Here is a 20,421-nt window from a genome sequence, read left to right on the forward strand (position 1 = left end):
TCCCGTTTGCCCCCCCCCCTCCCCCCCCGTGCTCATGGATGGCGCAGCCCGGGCGCTGATTGGAGCCGGCGCGGGGCGGCGGCGCCCGGAAGTGACGCGGCCGTGGAGCGGAGGCGAGGGAGGTGGCGGAACCGCGGGACGGGCCTCGCCGCGGCCTGTGCCCCCCCCCGCAGGTGAGACCCCCGGCCCTGCCCGCCGCCCTTCCCAGCGCCGCGGGGGCGGCCGCGCCCCGGCCGGGTCTGCGCGGCGCTGCGGGCGGGAGCGGCCTCGCGTGCGCGGGGTGCGGGGCTGCCCGCCCCGGGGGGCACTCGGGGGAACGGGGCCACCGGGGGGGGGGTGGTCGGGTCCGTGCCGGTGCTGCCGGCGGAGCGGCGGGCCTGGGGATGCTCGTCCCGCCGGTTCCCTGGGGCTCCCGCAGGGGCTGTGCGGGCGGGCCGGGCCGGGGCTGCCGCCGGGCACAGCGGGGACACGGCTCCGGCAGCTTCTGCCTGCTGGGCATCTCCTGCGGGTCTCTGTGATGGGTCGGGTCTTCAGAAGCAAAGTCAGCTCGGCGCTGAGGGAGGGCGGGTGCTGCCGAGGTCTTGTGCTCCAGCGAGTAGGAAAACGAGACGGGCGGCTCGTGGGCACCGGCTGCTTCGAGCCTAAAGAAGGGACGGGAGGGCATTTAAGTGCTGCTCTGGAGCAGAGCAGTGCCCGGAGCCCTTCTGCTGGTCTCCCAGGAAGCAGATGCTGTGCTCCTCACCACTGGGTATCATCCCACACACCAGAATAAGGACCTTCAGTCAGCAAGTATTTACATCTCTGCTTAACCTCTTTATTTCCAACAACCCTTTCCCTGCTCTTCAAGGTAAGTTTTACCTGCTGATCCTGCAAAGGATCTGATGGGTCCCCAGCCTTGGGGCAGCCACTTGGCTGGTCTTGTGAGCACAAAGTGCTGGACTAGCACGTGTTCTGCAGGGCTGGTTAGTGTTCCAGCCTTGGATTATATGCCCCACAATAAAACAAGCACGTGCAGATGTTTGGCCTGGGCAAGCAGGAGCTGTGCAAGATACAACAGCAGGCATCTCTACCTAGTCAGTGCAAAAGCTTTTTCTTTCTGAAGAATAACTTAAATCTTGTTAATTGTAACTGGTCTTACAGATATTGCATCTGAACTGTAACTGTTGCTGTCTCCTTCCATGTGGTGTTACCTTGTGGTTTAGGATTGCTATGTGCATGTACGGTCAGTTTCTGAATGGAGTGCAAACACAGAAGGAGAAGAAGGTGTTCTAGCTGCTGAACAGCTCTTTTAGTTCCTCCATCTAATTTGTGCTGCAAAACTGTCATTGTATGGAAAAGGTTACTTGTATGGAGTCTTGCCTTTTGCACATATGCTTAATATAGTTTCTTTTAGCTATGGTTTTTTTTCCAATGCAGTAGGAGAAGGATGAGCTAACTTGTCTGTCAGTGGGTAAGAAGTTTTCTGTCCCTAGCTGCAAGCCTTCACTTCTCTGTCAGAGCTATTATGTTCTGCACTTAAAAGTTGGCAAGCAATTTTATTCTTTCAGATTGAACACTTTGTAAGTAGGCTCACTGCAAATTAGATGTCAGTTAAGGAGCTGTAAAAGTGATGAACTTCTTAATAATAAGATAAAAGAAGTGAGGTCTTGCAGTTGGTGTAGTCATTTAGCAAATCAAAATGAAACCAGCTTTTCAGTTCAGGAGCTGGGTGGTTGCAGTGTTCTCTGTAGAACAATGGTTGTTTCCTCCTGCTCTGGGATCCTGACAAGTTCATCCCCTCCACCCTCTCACTGGGATAATAATTCAGCTGAATAAAGAGCTGCAGCACTGCTGCTCCAGCAGGCAGTGGTGGGCAGCTCTGCTGGAATGTTAATGACACTGAAATTAGAGCAGGGATCCCAGGGCCTTGAAGTGTCACCATGCAAACCAGAACTTTTTGGAAGAAGCATTTGAGGGCTTTGTGGAGCTGTGGGTTGGAATGAGGATCCTTCTCTCTGCCCTTACTGGTGATGTTGGGGTGAGTGGGCAGCTGCCCGTGCTGGGAGGACGTGGAGGTGGTGACAGATACCAGGAGACTTAGCCTGTCCTCCCAGGACCTGCTCCCTTGCTCACCCTGGGAAGCACCTCACCACTTCCCACCCTTCATACTGGTGGTGGAGGCTGGTTCAGCTCCAGTCTTGCTGCTCTGTTCTGTGTGGAGGGGTTGGACTTGTCCCTGGTTGATTTTTTCTCTCACAGTGGAAGCCACTCAGTGAGGTGAGGCAGGATCTGCCCCTTCTTCTGGGCTCCTCTGCCCGCTCAGAGCACAGTAACCTCTGCTCCAGCACCCAGGGCCCTGCTGGCTCTTTTCTGCCTCTCTGTGCAAGGGGAGGGACCCTGCTGTGCTGGTGAGGAAGGGGATGAAGAGCAGGTCCAGGCACAGCAAGGCTGGGCTGCCCACAGCAGCACTGAGTGGGCTGCAAGGCAAGTAGCAGAAAGTAGCTTTAGAACTTCTAAAGCCTCATCCAAAATAAGCCACCTCTTTATTTATCTCTATTTATTTTCATTTCAGTTGCTGCTAGTTCTCTCAAGTACCTGATGTAGAATCCATTTGTGTATTCAGTGCTTCAGATAATGTGCTTTACTCCACAACAACAAAAAGTCAAAGATTAAAATAGCAAAGGCTATTAATAAACAGCTGATTGTCCTGGATTTAGATTGCACCAAAATGCATCGCACGTAAGGACTGAAAAAGTAAATTGGAAAGCAAGAGGCCTAATTGAGATGAAAGCAAAAACAGGAGAAGATTTTTTAAAATGTTCTGTGCAGCATGTCTGAGTACATGAGTAATGGAGCTGTGGAAATGGAGCCCTGAGTAACGTGTTAAACATTCTGTTTGTCACAGATGGACCAGTCGTCTCCAACCTACATGCTTGCCAACTTAACCCACTTGCATTCCGAGCAGCTTCTGCAAGGCTTGAACCTCCTTCGGCAGCACCAGGAGCTCTGCGACATCGTCCTTCGGGTGGGGGATGTCAAGATCCACGCCCACAAGGTGGTGCTGGCCAGCATCAGCCCCTACTTCAAAGCCATGTTCACCGGGAACCTCTCGGAGAAGGAGAACTCGGAGGTGGAGTTCCAGTGCGTGGACGAGGCGGCGCTGCAGGCCATCGTGGAGTACGCCTACACGGGCACTGTCTTCATCTCACAGGACACTGTAGAGTCACTTCTTCCAGCTGCCAATCTCCTCCAGATCAAACTGGTGGTGAAGGAGTGCTGTGCATTCCTGGAAAGCCAGCTGGATCCTGGGAACTGCATCGGGATCTCTCGCTTTGCGGAGACCTACGGCTGCCATGACCTCTACTTGGCCGCTAACAAGTACATCTGCCAGAACTTTGAGGAGGTTTGTCAGACAGAAGAGTTCTTTGAGCTCACGCATTCCGAGTTGGATGAAATTGTCTCCAATGACTGCTTGAATGTCGTGACAGAGGAGACCGTGTTTTATGCCCTGGAGTCCTGGATCAAGTACGACGTGCAGGAGCGGCAGAAGTACCTGGCCCAGCTGCTGCACTGCGTCCGCCTGCCCCTGCTCAGCGTCAAGTTCCTCACCAGGCTGTACGAAGCCAACCACCTCATCCGTGATGACCACACCTGTAAACACCTGCTGAACGAGGCCCTGAAATACCACTTCATGCCTGAGCACAGACTTTCCCACCAGACCATGCTGATGACACGGCCTCGCTGTGCTCCTAAAGTTCTCTGTGCTGTGGGAGGAAAAGCTGGGCTGTTTGCCTGTCTGGAAAGGTGAGTGCTGGGGAAGTTGCAGCCTGTGGGTGGTGTGACGTTCATGGGTGTTTGTTGTTGCCCGGGGTCAGGATTAAGGCAATCATTGAAGGGCTGTGGCTTGCAGGACTTTACTTACTGCTTTCCTTAAAAAAAATAATCTACTTAAGAGCTCTCATGGGCAAGGCCAAGCACTGAAGTCAGAAGGCTTTTTGATTTCATGAGCAGTGTTCAGTGTTACGGGGTTCTGTTTGTGCCAATGCAAAGGCCTATAAAATCAAATCATTTTGAAGTCTGGTTGATTGAGAACTTGGTGAGTAGAAGTGGGTAATAAAAGTTTGTATGCTGCTTCTTTATCCTTTCAGGTCTTTGTTTTGCATAATTTTCCCTGATCTATTATTGTTCCAGACAAACAATAAATTTTAACCTAATACATCACAAATGTGCTTCCTGAAAACTCAGAAATCCTTGCAATTAAAACAAACTTAATCAGAGCAGAGCACAGAGGCAATTCTTAGCAGTGCCATGGTTCTTGGTGACAATGTAACCATGACCTTAGTCCTGGCTGCTGAGTGGGTGTCTATAGCTGTGCTTTGTTCTTTCACTGCTTTTCAGGATGAGCCTCCTTCTCAGGGCCTGGAGCCCATCAGTGGGGCCCATCATGTCAGCCAAAGAGAGTGATAGTGAGAGCAAAGCTTCCTTCCCCACACTGCTGGTGTTTGGTACTTAGCCCATCATGTCAGCATTTCCAGACACAGTGGGTAAACTGGGTGTGGGTCTGCAGATATTTTCATACTCACATATACCCAGAGAGTGCTTTGATGCTGAACGTGCCCTTATCAGCTCAGGATATGTGTTCTGAGGAAGGGCAGACTGCCTGAACTGGTTCCACAGCTGAATTCTGGGAGAGTATTTTACTGTCAGATTTTCTTTCCTGGAACAGTTCTGTGCTTGCATAAATATATGTACCCTTAAAAACCTGGGGACGTCTATCTGTATGTTCTTTTTGCCTGCATAGAGAGGTGTTGTCAAAGTTGTTTACAGTGAACTTTCCCAATAACAGGGATCAATAGTAAATAGATACTGAGAGGGGGAATTGTTTGGTTTATAGTTTTTAAAAGTACTTAACAAAAACAACCTGTTTGAGTGGTGAAAGTTGCTCTCTGGTACTCTTCAGCTCTGTTTCTTTCACTGCTTATTCAGTGATTGCAACAATGTTACAAACCAATGTAGTTTGGACTATTTTGATTTTTTTAAAAAACAAAAATACTTTTTACTGCTATTAACTGTCTTTTAATGCATAGAGAAGTTTGCTCTTCCTTAATTTAGCATGCATATTAGTCCTTCCTAAACAGTTGTTTCAGTTAATATGTAAGTTTAAACAGTTGCTCTTGATGTACCAAAAAAAGGTCACAGATCAATTAAACAAATAATTGCTGGTACATTTCCACCTTCCATTTGTGCTTGCAGGAAGGCTGGTTTTGCACTTACAATGAGTCTCTGCTTCATAATAACACAATTCCAGTTAGTGCTGGTACTGCTCTGCCCTAGCTGGGCTGTTGCTGCTCTGGTGTTCCCACAGTCCCTGCTCTGGCTTCTCAGTCAGCAACTCTCAGCTCTCCAGTGGCTTCATTTTCTTGTGTATGTTTTTTGAACCGATCATGTTTCCTGTATACTTGGTATCTTAAATCATTTAAGTAATTTGTTAACTAAACTATTTAGGTTGGTTGACTAATCTTGATACGTGACAGGCTAGACCCACCATATTTTAACACTGAGTATAATTAAAAGAAAATGCAAATAAGCAGTATTTTGAAAACAGATTTTTCAAATTAGGTTGTTCTGCCTTGACATTTTGTTTAAATTACACAGTGCATGTAAAATATGTATTTATGAAACTGCATATTATAATTTCTAAGTGTACATTTGTATGTATATATAGACAACATATTCAACCTCTAATTCTCCTTTTCTCTCTGCCACCTCTGTGGCTGTTCTGACTGTTTTTTTTTCCCAGTTCCCTGTTACTCCTTTGGTTGGTGTTCTTAGCTTACCCCTGTCACAGCCTGCTTCCAGAGGCTGCTGTGGTGTCAGCGCCGTGTTGTCTTTCCTCCCGTTATCCACGTTGCCCTCCTGCCTTCTCCATAGTCTGCCTGGTTTGTACTGAAGTTTCATCATTTCAGGTCTCAGGTGGGATGCCATGGCTTCTGGCTGTGTTGCTGCCTCTCACTGGACACCCCGGGGCTCTGGGTTTTGAGCTCTTTAGAAAAACAAGCAGCTTTTGGTTTTAGCTGGTGTTTGGGCACGGGGGGAACAGCAAACATGGAACGTGACACATGAAATCATCATCTTCAGCCTGGGTTCCTTGCTGCTTGTTTGCACTTGCCAGAGCTTCAGGAAGGTGGGTTGGCTCACACAGCCTTTGTTTCTCTCTTTCAGTGTGGAGATGTATTTTCCCCAGAATGACTCCTGGATCGGGCTGGCACCTCTCAGCATTCCCCGCTATGAGTTTGGGATCTGTGTCCTAGACCAGAAGATCTATGTTGTGGGAGGGATTGCCACCCATGTGTGCCAGGGCATCAGCTACCGCAAGCACGAGAGCTCAGTGGAGTGCTGGGACCCTGACACAAACACCTGGACTTCCCTGGAGAGGATGTTTGAGAGCAGGAGCACCCTGGGAGTGGTGGTTCTGGCCGGAGAGCTCTACGCCCTGGGGGGCTACGACGGGCAGTCGTACCTACGGACTGTGGAGAAATACATTCCCAAAGTGAAGGAGTGGCAGCTGGTGGCCCCAATGAACAAAACCAGGAGCTGTTTTGCTGCAGCTGTCTTGGATGGGATGATATATGCCATTGGTGGCTATGGTCCTGCCCACATGAACAGGTGTGTAGCTCCATCTCATCAGCTGGAAATCAGCAAAGCTCCCTGTTAAGCTGGTGTTTGGCAGCCAATTAAAAATTATTCTAAAATAGGTTGTAACCCACAGTAGGCCTCATTAATCCATGTTCTGCAGTATCAGTCTGATAATTCAGCTGGGGAATCTTTGTTTTAACTTTTCTTTGTGTTCTAGCTCAGAGCTGGTTTGTTTGGGTTGTTTTTAAATCCTTAAGAAGAGAATACTTGTGCCAGAGCTGTGTGCATTCTTGTACCCCAAGCCTGCAAAATCCTGGGATGGGTGGTTAGCTTGAACATTGAAAACACTGATTTGAAATGCATGGGATTTTCCACATGCTTAAGATACACAAAATACATTTTTACCTCAGGTGGGACCTTAAAGTAATCTTAATGCTAATAACAAAATTCAGGAGGATGGTTACTGGTCTGGCTCCTGGGCAGAAGTGGGCTTGCTTCAGGCCTTCTGTTCCCAGGCAGGTTTCCTGGTACCAGCATGATCCTTAGTAGTTCTGTTCCACTCCACTCTCTATGGAGGGACAGGGGCATTTAGTCCTGCAAAGAAATAATTTCTACTCTCTTCATTAAAATGGGAAGAGAAATCAGCCATATGTCCGTCCAAGAAGCAAATTAATAAACTACAAGTCTAAATAACTGAATAAAGAAAGACAATGAAAACTTGCTTAGAGGAAGGGAGGCATGGTTTAACACTGGTTTAACCATTGCACTTGTTGTGAACTGTACTTGCTTTTTATACTTGGGATGTCTTTATATGGAACAGTTTGCAAAGCAAAGGATTGGTTTCATAGACTGGTTTGGGTTGGAAGGGACCTTCAAGATCATCCAGTCCCACTCCCCTGCCTGGGCAGGGACACCTCCCACCAGCCCAGGCTGCTCCAAGCCCCATCCAACCTGCCCTTCAACACTGCCAGGGATGGGGCAGCCACAGCTTCCCTGGGCAACCTGGGCCAGGCTCTCCCCACCCTCACAGCCCAGAATTTCTTCCTAATAGAAAATTATAGCTAAGTAGTTTTCATTTGGAAAGCTTTATATTACTGAAATGTAAAGCAACAATAACTTAAGCTGTTGGATATGACTGTTACAGGATTTTATGAAACTTAGTGTGACATTATTCTGATTTCTTGTATTTTCAATTATAAGCAGTAATAACAGTTGAAATACTTCATAGACAAACAAGCTCTAAAAGTTTTCAGTTGACTGTAGATTTTCTCCATGTAGGAATTTGACCTGGAGTAACAAAGCTGTGCTGTTGTCTTGCGTGGTCACTCATAGCCCCAAACCATCTTTGCCCCACACAGAACCACAGGCTTTAGTGGCAGATTAAACAGAGCAAAGTCAGTAGCAGAGGAGAGCAGGTGTAGCAGGAGCTCCTGTGGCACCTCTGGGTGCTCACTGCACTGCAGCCTTGTTGCACATGCCATCACAGAAGGAAGAGAATCAAGCCCTTGCTCTTGCCAGGAGAGGTTCCCAAAAGTTGGATGTTCAATGTTCAGACAGGCCTTGGAAAGGGGAACAAAGTAACCTCCTTCCAGGCCATGGAAGGCTTATCAGTGGAGCAAAAGGAAATGTCTGGATCAGGCTGGTACCTTGACAGAAAAGCTTTTATCAGCACTCAGATTCTGCAGTAGCCTCACTCCTGGTGCCACATCCCTCTTCCTCAGTCAGAAAGGAATTGCCAGCAGCTCCCGTAGAGTTACTGGAATCTGATACTGTATTATTTGTCTTTTAAAATGTAATGTACTTTTTACTGAATAGTTTTGGTTTTATTGATGATTCAGGGGTGTGAGCAGTAAGCCATGCCATCCAGTCACCAGGCTGAAAAGCTCTAGTGTTAAAGCATCTGGCTGGTACCATGGACCTTGACTCCAACTCTGCAGTGCTGCTGATTTTTCTCTTCCCCTCTTTTCTGCTCCCTCCTGCTACTGAAGGGACACTTGGGCAGGGAATGGCCATGTGCCAGGAGTGTGCTAATGACTGACCATCTGCACAGCTCCAGTGATTAAAAAAAAAATTAATGATGATAATAATGCATTTCTATTTTATCTCAAAGGCCTCTTCTATCCTTGTTGTTTTGATCAGCAGCCTCTTTACTGCTTTTCCTGAGGGATGTGCTCTCCATGTTTTTTCCTATTATTTTCAGGCAAGCCTCACGCAAGTTTTTGATTTGATGTGTTACCCAAACAGATCCACTTCAGATCTGTGTTGTGTTCAGTTTTTCATGGGTTGGTTTTGTCATAAATAGCAGCAGTCATCCTCAAAAGAGCTTTCAGTTCTGAGGCCAGCTTTGAAAAACCTGCCTTTGTTTCAATCTGTCACCTGGAGATCCAGGGTAGTGGCACAAAGACATCAAAGGAGCAGCTGAACCACAGTTGCTGGGTCAGGATTAAATATGTTAATCACAGAATCAAAGAATGGTTTGTGTTGGAAGGGACATGAAAGATCATCTAGTTCCAACCCCCCTGCATGTGCAGGGACACCTCCCACCAGCCCAGGCTGCTCCAAACCCCATCCAACCTGCCCTTCAACACTGCCAGGGATGGGGCAGCCACAGCTTCCCTGGGCAACCTGGGCCAGGGTCTCACCACCCTCACAGCCCAGAATCCTCCTGATGTCTCACCTAAATCTCCCTTCTTCCAGTTTTAATCCATTGCCCCTTGTCCTCTCCCTCCAAGCCCTTGTAAAAAGTCCGTCCCCAGTTAAAACTACTTTTTGGCAACACTCTGTGGGGAACCTCCAGCTGCAGGAGCTTTATGTTGTGGAAGGACAGTGGGATGTGATTGGTGCTCCTGGGCTGGCAACACTGGCTTTGGGTTCTTGTGCACGACTGCTGGGCAGTACAAAGCAGCTGAGCTGCAGGATTTCCCATCGGCTCCAACACATTCTCCTTGTGTTACATTATCCCTGGGTGTGGTAATACTGGTTGGCAGGACTAGATGTAACTGACAAATGCAGGTGGCTCGAGTGGACTTGGAACGTCACTGGAATCCCAACTGGTTTGTTTCTGTTTGCAGTGTGGAGCGTTACGATCCCAGTAAAAACTCCTGGGAGGCAGTGGCTTCCATGGCTGACAAACGAATAAACTTTGGTGTCGGCGTCATGCTGGGCTTCATCTTTGTAGTAGGAGGGCACAACGGTGTGTCTCACTTGTCAAGCATTGAGAGATACGATCCTCACCAGAACCAGTGGACAGTGTGTCGGCCCATGAAGGAGCCCAGGACAGGTAGGACCTGCAGAACCCGTTCCCTCGGGTGTCCCACCAGAAACAAGCTGCTGTGTGACCCAGGCAAGCTGCAGAGAAGTCCTGGTGACTTGTCTGCAGAGCACTGCACTTCCTCTGTGAGTGGAGGTCGCTTCATCAGCTCTGTGAAAGATGAATTTTTATTTATCTATTTTTAATTACAGTTCAGTTTATTAGTGCTGGCCTGCAACAAAAATAATACGAAGGAATATTTCAACTCTGCATTTTATTTTTTCATTCATTTTGAGTTTCAGCAATTCTGTGGTTATTGTTCTGTTGTATTTTATGCTGAGACTCAGTAGGGCATCCTCTGTTTTGTCTCCCCAGGAAGGGGTGTTGGGACAGAAGAGCTTTGCTTTGTCATAAGAGAGGGTGGGAGAAGAGTAGAAAAGGAGTGCAAGACCTGAGCAGGAAGGGACTCTTCATTTACACCTATTTTCACAGAATCACAGAACTGTCAGGGTTGGAAGGGACTTGACACCCTCCCTGGGCAGCCTGTCCCAGGGCTCTGTCACCCTCGAAGTAAAGAAGCTTTTTTTCATATTTCAGTGGCACTTCCCATGTTCCAGCTTGTGCCCGTTGCCCCTCATCCTGTCACTGGGAACTGCTGAAAAGAGTCTGGCTCCATCCTCCTTGCACCCAAGGGTTGTGGTTTTGTGGGTTTCATTTCTCATTTTTCTTTAATTACTCAAGTAATTGTTTCCTACTTTTCTTTATAGGCAGCCCAAAGAGGAGGCTATGAGAACTTTTCTGTTCAACCTCCAGGCTGGGGTGGGAGGGTGTTCCAGTTAGGAACACAAATACCACTCATTTCCGCACTCATTAATCATGCCATGTGTTTGTTTCTTTCTTCCCACCAGGAGTTGGTGCAGCTGTAATTGACAACTACCTGTACGTGGTGGGAGGGCACTCGGGGTCATCCTACCTGAACACTGTCCAGAAGTATGACCCCATCTCAGACACCTGGCTGGACTCTGCTGGCATGATGTACTGTCGATGCAATTTTGGTTTGACTGCACTTTGATGGAAGGCAGGACTTCGACAGACCTGATGCAAAGATGGAGCTTAATCTTCTTGGAAATAAACCCTGCTGGTGGAGACCACGAGCTGCATTTCCTGGAGCTGGGAAGTCGGAGGGATGTGGTTAAGTTGGGCTGGAATCAGGAAGGAATTGTTTTCTTCTGGTAATTGGCCTCTGTTACTTTAGGGACACGGGCAGAAGGAATGGAAAGGTTATTCCCAGCTGTGTTCAGAGGGCACCCAGTTTTGGCAGTGGATTTGAGAGAGCACTGTACATGCCTGGGATATGGTTAGAAACTTACTGTACATCTAACCCTTTCACTTTCTAGAGCTTTTCTCTCTTCCTCCTGCCTACTATGAAACATGAAGTTTACTGTGCTTGGGGTGAGAGAGGTGTGAGTGTGGTGTGTGTCTGGACACGTTGCTGACACTCGTCTGGTTGTGTCTTCATATTAAGAAAATGCCAGTGCTTCATAATTTTTTTTATGAACAGTAACTAAAGGGCTGCCTTGTTTCTGTGTCTCAAGGTTTGTAAATAATCAACGCCATAGTTTGTTGCCTGTACACTCTCCTTTGTTACCTGCTTCCTGGTGGGAGTGCTGGGATGGTAATTAGTAACTACTTAAAGGAATTCACAAGGCAAATTGCCTCTTACCAAAAATTTTGGACCTGATAAAGTGAAATCACATTTTTAACTTTCCCTTTTATTTTCTTTCTGTGGGTAAATGAATGCTAGATTCAGTGACTTAATCTTGCCTGCTGTGTGTTTTTAATTGTAATGCAAGGAGGAACTCCAGCAGCCATGCACCAGGAGATTCCACAGCAGCATTCATAGCAGGACTGAAAATAAACACCCCAAAATGCCTCCGTCCCACCCTCCTCCCAGTGCACTTGTGCCCACGTTCCGTACAACTTCCTTTTCAAAAAGAATGTATGATTGCTTTCTCAGAGTGTTCAGATATAAAAATGGTGCTAAATGTAGGACTTAACAATAAGGCTGTTACTGATTTTAGTGCAGATGCATAAAGCATGGTTGTTTTAATGGTTTTGGTTCTTACTTGCTTGATACATCCGTGCCTATGGAAACTGTCAAGAATAACACCACCTACTGAATGAGCTGTTTGTTACATGTTTGGGGTTTTTTCAGCAGATCTGCAGTTTTTTTCTTTTTGTTCCTATTTTTTGTTCCTATTCCCGCAAATACTTAAGTAGGGAGTGAAAAGTGAGATCCCACCTCGGGTTCTCTAGGCAGCCTTGCCTTTAACACAGGCTGCAAGGAAGGACAGGATGAAAAGCCCAGGACAAAGCTGCTCATCCTGAGTGTGTAACGGAGTGCTGGAGGGCACTCCTGAGCCTCCCCAGCATCTCAGGAGATACAGCTTTGCCATAGCCCTGAACTTAGTGAAGAATAGGGCAGAGACCTAGAAGGAGATGCTGTGGGTTATCACCATTATTTAAAATAGATGATGGAGTAAATATGAATTTTAGTTCTTGTAGAATGTTTTGGTTTGTCTTCTCATCTTAAGTAGGAGTCGTGGTTGTCTTGAATTTCTGTTTTGCTGTCTGTGTGTGTGTCACCAGGCCTGGTACTGAAGAATTCTGCCTCCAGAGTTACTTTCCCCTTGTTTTAACATGTTAAATTAAATGTTTGTTTCTCCTTGTTTTTCAAGCCCATATAGTATTATTTTTTAAAGTGCAATAATATTTGAACTAGTTGCTTTTAAAGCCATTTCTTTAGAAGTATGTTAAGTGGAGGGTTTTGAGTGTGCTTGATTTATTCCAAGTTCCTGCAAAGCTGATTGCAGCCAGGCAGACAGTGGTGTTCCTTGTTCTTCCAGACACTAACCTTCAGATTTGGAAGTAGGAGACAAAGGTGTTTTCACCACAAATCATTATCCAGAGCTAAAAGGTGATCACACAGATTATAAATTCCTGCACAAGTTCTTCAGATTTGGTAGAATTAAGCAGGACTGTAAAAGCAAATAAAATTGACAATTTCAGTGCAGTTTATGTGACCCACTAAGGATTCTAGTTATATAGCAATAATAGTGTGATTGAATTACTGCAGTGACTGTGACGGGACACAAGCAGCTCCATGGCTGGTGGGGAAGGGCAGGGCTGGAGGGAGGTTTCTCAGCCTGGTCCTAAATTGCCCTCTCCTTCAGTTCTGGAGCTGCAGGCCCTGCCTGGGCCATGGGCTGTTGCACTGCTCACTCTGTCCCACAGAGATAACTTTGGTTATTGTATTTTCCAATATACACCAGAGATAAAGACGCTTAAAAAAAGCTGATATGAAAAAAACCCAAAAACCTAAATTACTTCCTGAAGATAAGTTTATGCCTGTTATTGTTAGGAGGCATTCCATGCAGTTGGGCACGTATGGTAGGTACCTTTTAGAGTCTTAACTGCAGCGGGATTGCATGAATGGAGAGGCTCTCATACTTGTTCTGATGGGAGCTGCTAATAAACACTGGTCTCAGTTCCTACAAAGTGGTGCAAGACACAGAAACTGTTTTAATAGAATCCCAGACTAGTTTGGGTTGGAAAGGACCTTAATGATCATCTAGTTCCAACCCCTTGCATGGGCAGGGACACCTCCCCCCAGACCAGGTTGCTCATCAAGTTTTGATGTCATCAGAACAAACAATCAGCAGATGGGATGGTGTTGATGGCTGCTCGATGTTAATATATACATCTTGCATTTATGGAAGTCAGAGCACTTAAAATGGCAAAATGTTTTACTCTACTTAGGCAGGGACAGTGTCAGGTCATCGGGACTGACCCCACACTGTGCCATGTGGTGTTCCTGAATTTAAGATACCAGCAGAAACAGTTTTTTAATGTGCAGGCTTGGTATGGAGAATGGGAAAGACCCCTCATGAGCTAAACTGCTGCTGTTAGCTGAACTGGTTAGTGAGAAGTAGGTGGAACGGTGTCCCAACCTGGGGATGGTGTCACTTACAATCATGGCACCTTCATTTCTGCTCTGGGTGCTTGTTGTCCTGCTTTCTGAGGTGCTTGGTGGTAGGAAGATCACACACAACAATCAGTTTGAATCTGCATTTAAAGAACAATACTCTCAGTGTAATGTCTGTCTTGCAGTTTAAGAATTAAGGACTTTCAAATAAGATGTCATACAACTATAAATTATCATCCAGTTCTATTTCTTAATCGCTCAAAATTATCTGTAAAGCACTTTAAAATGGGTATGAGTTTATATGTGTACATACAGTTCCTGAATTTCTGCATTTTCTTTTGTGTTAATCTGTAAGCTTCCTGACAGTTTCTCCTACTAGGAATGCTTTTCTTTCTGAAGGTCTGCATGGGATTTCTGGAGGGGCAGGTGTGTCCAGTCCACATTACACACAGTTAGCTGTTCCTGGGAGGCAGCGTCTTGCTTCTGTGAGTTTGCCATCTGTAAGTCCCCATTCACTATATGAAACAATGCAAAATGTCCAAACTTGCCTTAAATTCTTGATATTGAACTGAGACACAAAGAACTGGATGATAATTCCTATTTTTTTGCCTTATGCGCTGTGCTGTATTTTAAACCCAAGGATAACTGTAATTTTTAGCAGCATTTAATAACTGTACAGAGAATACCAAATTGTACTCGGACTTGACCGGAGTGCTTTGGTTGGGAGTATAAAATGATCCGTGTAGTTTTGTGTACCTGGAGTGTTTTTATGTGTACACCTTTTTTAGCAGCAATGTTCTGGTTTTGTTACTGTTTACAAAAGTGGCATTTGAGTTCCATAGGAAAACACCTGTAACCTGCCCTCTCGGTCTTGACTCGTGTCCTCCACGTGTTTGCTCCTGTGATCATGCTCTGTAAGTATTGTTGTAACTATTTCATTGAATGTGAAACAGTTTAGTAAATAAACCTGGGGGAAAAAAGCCTTGTTCTTACACTTTCATTGGGTGGTATGAATATGCTGTAGCTTTAGTTTTCTGAGGTGGTAACCTCTTGGTGAGCTGTTCAGAGGGGGTGGTAGCTGACTGCAGGGTGAGCTGAAGGGGAGGTGGAGCAGGAGTTGCTCACCCTTCACAGATCCACACAGAACCATGCTGGTTGGAAAAGTCCAACCAGTCCAACCATTAACCCAGCTCTACCCAGTCCATGTCCCCCAGCACCACATCTACACATCCTTTAACTGTTTCCAGGGATGGTGATTCAACTACTGCCCTGGGCAGCCTGTGCCAGTGTTTGATAACCCTTTCAGTGAAGAAGTTTCTTCTAGTATCCGATCCTTCTTTGGAGGGTTGTGCTGGCTGGAAGACCCTGACCCCAATAACCACATCACTGGGTCTTTACCCCATTGGTGGTAGAAGCTCCCGTGGAAGAGGGTTTAGAACCTCTTGCTGTTTCCCATCTGTCCCTCTAGCTGTAACTACCATCTCCCAGATGAGTCAGTCACCAGGGAAGGAGCACACAGCCCTTGTTCCTGCTTTCCTTGGCAGGAGAGTGTGCTCAGGAAGGCTCCCACACAAATTGTTCCCTCCTAGTGAAGGCCCAGCATCCCAGAGTGACTGCAGAAACACGGGCTGTGCAGGGCCAGGGGGTGTGCAGCAGGAGACCTTCAGTTTGCTGTTGGACAGGCCTTCCCAGCTGTGTTCCAGGTGGTGCTTTCACCTGGGCTGGTGGGCACCCTTCTCTCTCCCTCAGTGAAACGGAGATCTAAGGTTTGCCAGTTGGGCACTGAAATTATTTTGTTGCTGGCTTCATCTCAAAAACAGGCAGAAAGGGCTATTTTTTTTTACCTAGTTGAGAGCAGGGACCTCCCTCTCCTGCCCAAGGCCTGAGCTCAGCTCCTGGTTGCTGCCCCAGGAGATGCCCTGCACCAGTGGTACCCCAGGTGCTCAATGATACTGTCCAGAAAACATAGGGAATCGTGCCAGCTGTGAACTCCAGCTCAGGAACACTGACTTCTGTACTCTGAGTCATGCTCAGCTGGCACAAAAGGAAAATACTCAAGTGATTTTTTTTTTCAGGGGGGAAAACAACACAACAAAACATACAAACACACACACACCCCCCCCCCAATTAACTACATTAATAAAAGATTTTCAGATTATACTCATCAGGGGCTTAATTTCAGCTCTCCCTAAGTTTAAAGGTTGTTGCTGCACCAGTCGGGTACTAGAAAACACATTTGACAGGACAGGTGAGGATTTTTTTCCCAGTTTATTTTAGCATAAAGTTACTCATTTTAAAAACCATAAGATTGTGTCAGAAAACATGAAAATACCTTGCATGGCATTTGTAATAATGGCAACTGTTTCTAGAAGTCATACACATTTAAAAAGTCACCCAGTTTGTGAAAGTTCAGATTTTAAAAAAATTGAATAAAGGTGTATTTGAAATGTATCTGTTTCTTGCCCATGTCCTACCCGCTTTGAAATAGTAATTAAAAAAACCACAGCATTCAACCTTCTAAGTTACAAGTCCAGGTTTCTCCAGCTGCCTTCTCTCCAGAGCTGATGTGCTCTCTGGTGAAGATGCTTCACAGCAGTTGGTTGGGGGGGAAAGTGCTTCAGATTCAGAAGTTAAGTTTTTCAGAAGAAGTAGAACAGCCTGGAACTGGAAGGGAAGCAGCTGGTGCCCTTTGGTTCTTTAGGGAAGAGGGAATAATGCTTCTTCCCCCTTCCCAGAGGCAAAGGGCAGGTTTGTTCCCAGGTGGTGCTGTCAGAAATTCAAGCCCTGTGCATTTTGAAGCAGAAAAATGATATTGCTTTCCATGGTGTTACCTGAGAGCTGGAGCTGAGTGTGTGCTTGAGTGCTTTGTTCCACTGGAGACAAAATTCCAGCACCAATAGCCCTGAGCTGCAAATTTGGGTGCATATTTTAGTTCTAGAACATCCAGGCAATGGAGCAGTTGCTTGGCCTGTGTAGAGGCATCAACCCTCGTTGAACAATGCAGAGTGGAGAGGTCAAGTTTTGCATTATTAATTGGTATATTGTAAGGTTCCTGCAAATGCTAAGTTAAAGCAATAGTCTGTGCCTGTCAACTGCACTGACACTGCAGGCAGCAAGGGGACCATGACAAAAGAATTGGAAGTCCTCTGGAATCCCTCTCCCCGCCTCCAAAGGGCTGCACCAAGCTCTCCTTGCCATCAGCAGGAGGAACACACCAGTGGCAGGGAAGAAGCTGCCTGTGAGTGGGTGTCCCAGAGGGACTTGATGGAACAGGTTGATTCCTGGGGCTATCGAGGATGTGAGCAGAGCAAGGATGAGCAGAAGCATCTCATCTATGGCTGAGGGAGCTGGGGGTGCTCAGCCTGGAGAAGAGAAGGCTCCAGGGAGACCTTATTGCACCTTCCAGTACTTAGAGGGGGCTTATAAGAAATGTGGGGACAGACTTTAGCAGGGCCTGTAGCAATGGGACAAGGGATGATGGGTTTAGACTGAAAGGGGGGGAGATTCAGACTAGATATCAGGAAGAAATGTGTTATATGAGGGTGGTGAGACGTTGGCCCAGGCTGCTCAGAGAGGTGGGAGATGCCCCAACCCTGGAAACATTCCAGGTCAGGTTGGATGGGGCTCTGAGCAACCTGCTCTGGGACATTTTCTAACCCCTGGGAGTCTGGGGGTGCTGAACCCGGCTGTAGGGTTAAAACGAAGCCCCTGAGGCTCCAGGCCCCCCTCCCTGCCTGCCTGAGGGATGGACAGGTGGCTGGGGTGCCCTAAATACCCGACGTAAAAAGTGAATGTCTTCACGGGAGCTCAGGGGTTGGAAGGGACCTCGCAAGATCACCTAACCCCCCCACACACCCCCCGGCTGCCCGGCCCCGCCGAGCAGAGCCCTGCAGTGGAGCTGGGCAGGCGCTGGAGGTCAGTGTTGGTTCACGCAGGGACGGGCACGAGTGTGAGTGTGTGTGTGGGGGGGGTCTCGGCCCCTCCAGGCACCCCCAGACCCCCCTGCCCCCAGCCGAGCCCCCCCGGCCGGGGAGCTCATTAAAACCCAGGGACCTGATGATTCTCCCCTGGGAGAGACGCTGCCAGGGCTCCCCGCAGGCTTCCCCGCACGCGTTTCACCCCCCGCCAGAAGCCACCTCCGCCCTTGGCCACCGCTGCCCTCCTCCCCGGGATGCTGGTCACCCTGGGACCCCCCCAAAACCGGGGCTCTGCTCTCCCTGCCCCTCCCCGCCCGGAGCAGCCATCCCTGCTGCTGCCAGGCCACGCATCCCTGGGGAAGGTGGGTGGGCGCGTCCTCGGCAGCCAGCTGGGCAGGACACCAGCAGCAAGGTGGGGAGGGGGGTGTGATCTGCATCCCCTCCTCAGCAGCACCCCCTGCGAACCAAGCCCCGGCAGGGAGGCAGCCCCGGGCTGGCAGTGGGTCTCTCGCTGAGGCTGAGGTTGCCCTAGGAGGCTGAAAAAGAGCCCAAAATAGCCCAGGCAAGCCCCGCTGGGTGGTCCTGCAGCCCCGGAGCCCTCCGCAGGGATGAAGGTGTGGAAAGTGCCTGGTCTTGGCCCTTGGGTAAAGGAGAAGGAATGGGGCTGTGAGAGTAGGGCCCTGGGGAGCTGCAGGGAGGGCTGGCACCCCTGCTCTGCCCGGCTCCAGGGGGTGCCAGCACCTCCCAGCATCCCAGTACTGTCACTGGGAGAAGTGCTGGGACTGTGGATGTCCCTGCCCTGGGGGTTCAGCCAGCCCCTCTCTCCCATGCAGCCCACCCTGGAGGGGGGGGGCAGCAGGTGCAGAAATGCCCCTTAAAGGGCTGGTGTTGGGTTGCTGAGATGGGAGGTGGTCTCTGCTGGTGGGATCTACAACTGGCTGTGCTCCACAGCTGCCTGAGAGGAGCTGGGAGTGAGGGGTCTATCTCTTCTCTGAAGGAACCAGTGACAGGACAAGAGGAAATGGCCCCATGTTGCCCAGGGGAGGTTTAGATTGGGTATTAGGAACAATTCCTTCCCCAAAAGGGTTGTCAGGCCCTGGCACAAGCTGCCCAGGGCTCTTCAGGCCAAAAACCAGAGGCTACGAAGTGTCTCCTAATTAGAACATTCCAGCCTCTGCTTCATTCCCACGTGGCACTGGAAATCAGAGGAAATGTTAGGAGGTTTGCTGGTGCATGCACGGAGTAGGTCTGGGGTTTTCCCTGCCTTGCTGTTTATTTTAAATCCTGAATGGTCCTAAATGAAAAAGTACTTTACTTACGTGTGCAGATTAATTTGGAGAGCTAGAGATAATAATGTTTTATAAAGTTAGCATTAATTTCCCAAAGGGTTTGCAGTTATTCAGATTAAACTCATTCCGTTCAGGCTGGTGCCCAACTAGGAAACAAACACAGTCATTATTTTTTTAATTTTCTTTAAAGTCCTCACCAAGCTCAGCAAGAAAGCTGTGACAACAGGAAATGAAATGAAGGGGCAGTGAAATCCCAGGAGAGGGGAGGATCTGTGGGTGGAATGTGCCCAGACCCAGGGGACCAGGTTGGGATCCTCCTTGTTGGAAGGGGAAGGAGAGGAGGGATGGCAGGGGAGCCAGCTGGTCCCTGTGATGCCTCTTCTCAGCTGCTGGCCAGAGGGGACAAAGCACCCTCTGGCCCCAGAAACCTTCCCATGACCATCCCTGTGCCTGCAGCTGTGGGCAGACTCAGGCTCTGGCAGGTGAGCTGCAGGCTGGCAGGACCTCCATGCCCGTGGTCCCACAGCCCCTGGCCTCGTTGCTCCTGCCAGCATCTCTCTTGTGCAGGGACCCCCAAATCCCGACCCCACGGAGGCTGTGCTAGAAGTACTTGAAGACAAGAAAGTCTGAGTTATGTCCCTAAAAAGCTGTTGGGAGGCTCTAGAGTCCACGAGGCCATGGTTAATCCTGGGAGGTGTCTGGGTATCTGGCTTTTGGTCCCTTTCTGCCTCCTGATGGCTTCTTTCTTCCCAGGGACATCACATTTTATCTGCATTCAGATTATTGCAGAATAAAAATAATAATAAAAAAACCAGCCCAGTTGGTTTAATTTAAAGTGACAGACCTTATCATGCAGTGTCATCCTGTATTTCCAAGAGGAAGAGGAGAAATTGAGTGAGAAAATGGGGGAGGAGGGGGAGGGGGGGGCGGGGAGGAAAAAGGCATATTAATACTCCCTGGAGACGCTGTAAGATGAGCTGTGACACGGGGTGATGTGGGAGACACGGGGCCAGCTCTGGGCTCTGCTTGGGTCATGGGATTTGGGAGGGGATCTGGGCTTGGGAAGCCCAGCTGGGATCTGTAGGATTTGAGGGGAGGTGAGGGAGAGGGGGCAGTGAGACCTCCCGATGGTCTTGCAGGTCCCAGGGCAGCTCCAGGAGTGATGGAATGTCATGGGGTCACTGGGGGAAAAGGGCTTTGGGAGCAGATGGGGGGGACAAGGTGGATGCCCCCCATGCTTTGGGGACCCTGCCGCCCACCCGCCCAGGGCTCTGCAGGGTGCTGGAGAGGGTCTGGGAAGGGGGTCACTGCTCCAGGGTGTGGGATGTGAGGGGAGTATTTTGGGATTGCAGGGGGTTTATTCTG

General features: G+C 48.5%; 1 protein-coding gene across 2 annotated transcripts; it reads left to right on the plus strand.

Moving 5' to 3' along the window:
- Positions 1 to 114: 114 nt before the first annotated feature.
- KLHL28 (kelch like family member 28) lies at positions 115 to 15,946 on the plus strand. Of its 2 annotated transcripts, none has more exons than XM_051621547.1 (5): positions 115 to 173; positions 2,885 to 3,783; positions 6,202 to 6,645; positions 9,687 to 9,895; positions 10,774 to 15,946. In XM_051621547.1, the coding sequence occupies exons 2-5, from the start codon at positions 2,885 to 2,887 to the stop codon at positions 10,935 to 10,937; spliced, it is 1,716 nt and encodes a 571-aa protein (XP_051477507.1). In that variant the 5' UTR covers positions 115 to 173; the 3' UTR covers positions 10,938 to 15,946. The 2 variants fall into 2 exon arrangements, with proteins under 2 accessions (XP_051477507.1, XP_051477509.1); XM_051621549.1 differs by lacking the exon at positions 115 to 173 and adding an exon at positions 372 to 847.
- Positions 15,947 to 20,421: the final 4,475 nt, after the last annotated feature.

This window comes from Apus apus, chromosome 5, assembly GCF_020740795.1.
Source record: "Apus apus isolate bApuApu2 chromosome 5, bApuApu2.pri.cur, whole genome shotgun sequence".
Taxonomy (NCBI): Eukaryota; Metazoa; Chordata; class Aves; order Apodiformes; family Apodidae; genus Apus; species Apus apus.